Source organism: Euprymna scolopes, chromosome 27 (assembly GCF_053919585.1).
Source record: "Euprymna scolopes isolate OS-2025 chromosome 27, ASM5391958v1, whole genome shotgun sequence".
Classification (NCBI taxonomy): Eukaryota; Metazoa; Mollusca; class Cephalopoda; order Sepiida; family Sepiolidae; genus Euprymna; species Euprymna scolopes.
Genome location: NC_136508.1, coordinates 21,524,081 through 21,531,570, shown reverse-complemented (window position 1 = coordinate 21,531,570; position 7,490 = coordinate 21,524,081). Strand labels below are relative to the sequence as shown.

General features: G+C 35.5%; 1 protein-coding gene across 1 annotated transcript; it reads right to left on the bottom strand.

Moving 5' to 3' along the window:
* Window positions 1–2,966: 2,966 nt before the first annotated feature.
* LOC145248686 (uncharacterized) lies at window positions 2,967–3,437 on the bottom strand. Its single transcript, XM_080110344.1, has one exon. It carries the CDS (start codon window positions 3,435–3,437, stop codon window positions 2,967–2,969), a length of 471 nt encoding a protein of 156 aa, XP_079966470.1.
* Between the last annotated feature and the right edge of the window lie 4,053 nt (window positions 3,438–7,490).

The window sequence follows — 7,490 nt, the reverse complement described above, 5'->3', positions numbered from 1 at the left end:
TTTTTGATTCCCTTCCAATTGAGAAAGTATCTCAAATTCTTATTTCTTATTAGATATTTCTACAGTTTTCTATTTTTTTTTTACATGGAGGTCACTACTTATCAAGACCCGGAGGCCACTCAGGGATAAGGGTTATTGCGTGTACAGTAATCAATGAGATAGTATTGTAGTAATCATTAATATTGGGGGTTTTGATAGAGTGTCTTACTTAAGAGGGCGGTTTGCCAGGAGTTTGTTTATGTTGGACTTAAAGACGTCCAAGTTGTAGTCAGGTGGGAAACAGGCAAGCGGCAGAGAGTTCCACTGGCGTGCAGTTCTAAGAAAGAAGCTTTGCTCATGGAATCTATGTTTGGATTTAGGCACAGATAAAGAGCGGGGAAAATTATTGACAGTAGTTTCAGCCAGACGGGTGTTTCTCGTGAAAGATTGACGAAGGGGGACGAGGGATTGGAGCTCAGACGAGCACCTGCCATGGAAATAGCGATAAAATAAAAGACAGGCTTGCAATGTCTCTTTTGTGGGAGAGAGGTTGCAGGGAAGAGAAAAGGGCATCCCCAACTAAACCACGAAGTCTATTCTGTACTCTTTATTTTATTTCATATTTTCATGGTTTTTCTCTACCTGTAATTATTTTCCCCTCTGTATTTAGTTATGTTTTGATTTACTCTCAAACTCCTAAACTTCATCTTGTCTCTATTTGTATGCCCAGCTATTTATTTCTCAATATGCCTTTGTTTCATATTATATATATATATATATATATATATATATATATATATATATATATATATATATATATATATATAGTGTTATAATGGAATAAATCCAGAGGAAATCCGGGTATGAGAGCTCAATGTGGTAAACAGAGCAATCAAAAATGTAATTGTCTGATTTAGATGCTTGAAAATACCATAAGGTTGAAATAAATTATTGCATCGACAATTATGTAATTTCCGTGTTATATTTTTTATTTTTATTATATATATATATATATATACATATATATATATATATATATATATATATATATATATATATATATATATAAAAGTGGCCGTGTCTGTGTATCTGTGTATCTATGTGTCTATGTACATTTCCCTACGCAACAACTCTGTCAATTTTAAGTTTACAGACTCGAAATTTGATATACAGGTTACTGAGATTTTTGGAAAATCGATGTGATCGGTTTTTGGCCAGAAATTTGGCGATTAAGTGGTCAAAGTTCAACGATTTGACCTGTGAGAACTCTACCAAACTCCTCCAACAATTTTGGGACTACGCACTTGAAATTTTAGATATAGGTTCCTTGGACATGGATCTCACTTAATAACTGAATTTGAGCCCAAAACAAGAAATTTTAAGGGGTCATAATAGTGGTAAAACTTTTAAAAAAATTGACCTCTGCGGTCTTTTCCAAATTACTCAGACAATTTCTTGTCTAAATATTTGAAATTTTACATAAAGAGTATTCAGAGATAGGGCAAGCTTTTTCATCAATTTGGGTCAAAAATTTTTAGTTACCACTGTTTGCATGTCTGCTGCGACGGATTTTACCAAGATCAATATCGTCTTAAGGTTCGATCTTTCATACGACAAATTTCGAAAGATTGGCTAAAAATATTAGTATCTTCCCCTTCAACTAGGCACTTTTTTTTACAGGGGGGGGGTTACTTTTTTTGTCGATATTTTTGAAAGGTATTCTCTACTTTAGATTGTCTAGCTTTAATTTTAAAATATATCGCTTCCTGTTTGGCGGTGGTCGTAACAGCATAAATGTTAGGTTTTACCCCGTTCTTTTCCTCCTTTGCGGTACGGGTTCGAGCCTGCCATCCTACTACCACTTTTTTTGTTTTTTGCTCAACATACACATCCAAACACCCGGGCAACGCCGGGAGCCCATTCTAGGTTCGTATAATATATATATATATATATATATTATATTATATTATATTATTATTATATATAAAATGTTGTTATTCAATAAAATTAAAAAAGACAAAGAATATATTTGAAATATTCTAATTCTTATTATAGAATATATTTGAAATATTATAACTCCTATAATAGGAGTTATAATATTTCAAATGTATTTTTTGTCTTACATAGAATAATTTATATCTTTTGATTTGAAATTTAACCATTTCACGTAATAAATTTTTTATTTTTATTGAATGATTAAAAATTGATTTATTTTTTCTACCTAGTATATCAAGCAATCTTTAGTTAGATGGGATAGTCTTTATAGAATATTATTGCCAATAATATTTTGTAAGACCTATAATCACAGGTTTCCATACCAGTTTATTGTGAGATAAGTATATATATATATATATATATATATATATATATATATATATATATATATATATATATATATATCTATATATATATATATATATATATATATATATATATATATGTGTGTGTGTGTGTGTGTGTGTGTGCGTGTGTTTGTGTGTTGTTATTGTTGTTGTTTCGCATAGATAGACGATTGAGAAGGTTGTCATCTCGAGTGACTGAGCAGACCGATTCGGGAGGGGCAGATTCTGTTGCACTTCCCGCAGGGATACCCTCCGCCATCCTCTGTTGATGCTGCTTCTGATACTGTCCTTTTGTGCCTGCTTCTCTTCTCCCACTCTTCATGTCTTCTCTCCTCGCCCAGCCGGACACACTGCTTGACTTTGACTCTCCAGGAGTCACGGTCTGCAGCGTACTATTCAAGGTCAACAGGGTTGATGATGTCGGATTTTAAGTCTATTTTGCACACATCCTTAAATCTGAGGAGTGGTTTACTGGTTGGTTTGCTACTGGCTGAGAGCTCGCCACACAGGATGTTTTGTAGGTATTCGTCCATCCTGTACGCGAACGACGTGCCCTAGCCAACGTAGACGTCTCTTGGTGAGGAGGGCAAACATGCTTGGAACATTTGCTTTGGCAAGAACGTCTTTGTTCGAAACGCAGTCCTGCTATTTAACGCCTAAGATCTTTCTTAGAGTGCGCAGATAGAAGGCGTTTAGTCTGCACTCTAGACGCGTATAGAGGGTCCATGTCTCACTGCAGTAGAGTAAGATTCTGAGGACGAAGCCTTGATGTATCCTCATTTTTGTGTTTATGGTCAGCATGTTGTAACTTAAAGCTCTTCTGCCCAGACGGGCCATAACTGCTGCTGCTTTTCCGATGCGGGTGTTTAACTCTGCGTCCAGGGCGAGGTTGTTGGAAATAATGGGGCGTAGATAGGTGAAGTTGCTCACCACGTCCAGTGTGTGATCGCCAACGGATATGCAGAGGACGTTGCTGATATCTAGATCCATGGCATTTGTTTTCTTGAGGCTTGTTGTCAGACCAAACTCGTTGCAAGCATAGGCAAGGTGGTCAATGAGTTGTTGGAGGGCTTTCTCAGAATGGGATGCTAATTCTGCATCATAAACGAACATCATTTTCCTGATGAGGGCATGTGGATTTTAGTTTTGGTACGTAGAAAAACCTTACATCTCCTCTTGTGAAAATATAGATGCCAACTCTTCATGAAAAGCGCATAGTAGCAGAAGTGAGAAAAATGTGCCAAAAAGATTGGGACAAGGACCCTGTTTCACACCACTGATGATGGGAAAAGATTCCGAAACGGATCCATTGAATTTGACGGAGCCCTTAATGTCTTCATGAAAAGAGGTTATCATTCTCAGGAGATTTGGGGAGGCATCCTATTTTTTGTAGTAACACGATGACTCCGCTCCGGCTAACCAGGCCAAATTCTCTTGTGAGAGCAATAAAAGCATTGTACAGTTTTCCTAAGAGGAATACCATGTCAACAATTGAGCTTTCTGCTCTAAAACCACATTGCGCGTCTGGGTAAACTCTCTCTGCAAGTGACTGGAGTCTTTTCAATACAACGCGAACGATGACCTTTCCGACAACACTGAGCGGAGAGATGCCGCGGTAATTAATACAATCACCGCAATCACCTTTATTTTTGTAAAGCGTTGTAATGTTGGTGTCGCGCATGTCTTGCGGAACCAAACTCTCCTCCCAGCACTGAAACAGAAGTTCATAGTGATGATCAAGGAGAAATGTATTTTTCCCGGCCTTGATGATTTTCAGGGGGAATGCAATCACAACCTGCAGCTTTACTGCTAGCAAGAGTGTTAATGACTTCAGTGAGTTCGTCAGGGCAGTGGGGCTATCCAGCTAATCAACGGCTGGCAGGGATGGGATGTATTCAATTGCTGCATTAGTGATGACATTCTCGCGTGAGTACAGCTGCTGATTGTATTTAGTTAATCTCTCCATTTTTTTCCGCATTAGAAAAATGCCAGCATGAAAAGTAATATTTATGGTTAAGCATCGAAAAGTAAAGGACTAGTTGTTTAAACTGGAAAAAGGACAAGATATTCTAGTAAAAGATATAATAAATTTATTACTTAAAATTGTAACATTAATAATTGATTATATAATGTTATAAATTGAATAACATATCTTAATGCTGCAATATTTTAAGTTATAAATTTATTATATCTCTTACTAGAAGATCTTGTCCTTTTCTTTTGCAGTTTTAACAACTAGTCTTTTACTTTCTCATGTTTAAGCTTAACCATATTACTTTTCATGCTCCCCTTTTCTATTGTAATCCATGATTTTTCCAGGCTTCCAGTAAATTTACTCCTTCTTTGTTTAATTTCAGTCTTATATTTTGCTCCCATGAACATAACATACACATATGTAATAACACTGTAAGGCACTCGTCTGCTTTCAATAAAATCCCACAATTCTCTCCTATTTATTCTTTCATTCTCTCGGTTTTATTGTTACTTCTTGTTTTGCGAGAGCGGTGAATTAGTAGAAACAGTAGTCGCTGAGTGACGTGATTGCTATGAAAACCAGTCAGAGAAAACGTCGCTCACCTCCTTATGTGTTTTTATGATTTTGAACACCACCACCATCGTAACTTTTGTTTTACTGAACGAAAATTGATTTTTTTTTCACAATGTATCAGAAAAGGTGATCTACGAACTGTAATAATTGTTTGAAATTTGATCGCAAAAATGAGTGAGCGGGGAAGCTTTAAAGCAGTTCTAAATGACTAAAACTGCCACTTAACTATGCATTAAAACACATCTGTATTGAATGATATATATATATATATATATATATCTATACGAGAAAACAGTAAATAAAACATGATAAAACACTTTGAAAAAGAGTTAAAAACATATTTAATTTAAACAGGAAATACTTCATAAGTGGATAGTCCTTAACCCGCGGAGTTAATTGTAATTTTTATTTTATTTTATATATATATATATATATATATATATATATATATATATATATATATATATATATATACACACACACGCACACATATATATATATATATATATATATGTGTGTGTGTGTGTGTGTGTGTGTGTGTGTGTGTGTGTACATGACTATGTAACTGTATGAATTTTACGACACAGAACAGTGTCGGTTATAAACTCTTTTATTCTAAGCCGACGCCAAAAAAAAAAAAACAAAAAAACTGACGCCCCAAGAGATCCTCAACGCCACTGACCGCAGAAAAGAAGAAGAAAAAAAAACATCAAGCCAGCTTCTTGGACATCAAAAGATGTTCTGAATACACCGTGTTGGTCGCCTCCAGATGTCAAAACGAATCTGTTTCTCGAATGACGTCCAGAAAACTACACGAAAATGTGCCATCTTAAGATTTATTGATCAGTTTCGGCTTCTTTACACCGAACTCTAGTTTGGTAGTGAAGTCATAAAAACGACAAATGTAATATATATATATATATATATATATATATATATATATATATATATATATATATATATATATATATGAAGAGGGGGAGAAAGAGAAAGAGAGATGGAGCGATAACGGGCACTTTGTGTGTGAGTTCGTTTCTTATGGACTCTTAAACAGCTGCGCCGATTTAAAAAAAAATATGCATACATTTACCTCATGTTCCTGGGATTTTCTGTAGATAGGTTTCGTATTAGATTACCATTTGATAAGTATCGAAAATCGATAATCGAAGAAATCCCATTATGGAATGAACAGTCTAATTTTGTATCAAAGTTAACACCTATATACAGCCTAATATAACAAGCTTTTCAGCATGAACTTTACATAAAACTTTACCTTCTGTGATAATGGCCGTCTTCCCTATGAAATCTTTCTCAGGACTGATAATACTCTGAGCGACAGCCATTTATATGAGTAAGATGTCTCCAGTCTTATCAAGAACCTTAATCATAGCAAAGTAATTATCCCGAGCATCGTGCTCGAAATGCTGCAACCTGAACTAACTCGAGTACTAACAAAATTGTTCAATCACTATTCTAAGGAAAAAATACTTCCCAACAATTTATAAAACTTTGGCAGTCTGTTCACTGTTTAGAAACAAGGGATCTGCCTTCTGCATCTCAGTACAAACTAATCAGTTTTCTGTGCGTTAGGTGTAAATTGCTTGAGATTGTTATTAACCAACTCAACAAAACATTACATTACATTTGTAATATTTTGGACTACTAATGTGGGTATGATCCCGCACAATCAGGAGATTCTATTTAGAAACGATGCTGCTAGGAACTGACAAATAAATTAATTCACGTTCTGCCACAAACCAATTAGAAACCAGAATTGCTCCATAAAAATTAAACCTTTTATTTAGCAACTTTGCATATGTTTTCTTTGTGTCAACACGGGAAGAATCTTTTCGTCTGTGTCTACAAAAATTATAAAGTCAGGAACCTGAACCAAGGAAATGTCTACTGAGAACCAGTCACCTCCAGGACTTGTATAGAAAAACTAACCATTGGAAACTTTTCAGAAACTAAATGTGGCTTCCAACTCAAGAACTCTCTACTAAGAACCAGTCACCTCTAGGGCTCGTATAGAACAACTGACCGTCGAAAATTGTTCTGAAACTAAACGTCTTCCAACTCAATATGGTTTCCGCTGCGAGAGATCTACTGCCGACATGCTGACGATAGTAGGACACAGAATTAATGAATCTATAGACGAAGATTTCGTTTCTTGAGCAATAGCTTCTGACAAATTTAAAGTATATTTCATAGTACTTCCAGCTGTTATTTCAACCATAGAATCTTTTTACTTTGAAGGTCTATGCAAGTGGCCGTTGATGGGCAGAAATTTGAAGCTCACTATATTAACGCTGAGGTGCTTCAAGAATCAATCCTAGCCCTAACTTTCTTCCTGATCTTCTTCAAGAATCTCTCAAATCACGTTCTTCGTTCATTTGTCTATATCTATAGAAAAGATACTCCTATCAATAGCAACACATCAAATCCCGATTTAAATTAAAATCTTGCAGATTTTATCTCCTCCGACCTAGAGTATGTCGTACACTGTGGTAAAAAGGGACTTCAAGATACATCTGTACCTTCGTATGAAATTTTGAAAGAATTGGTCGAGCCGTTTCCAAGTCCATAGGGAACAAGCTCACACACACAGACAAATTCCCTTT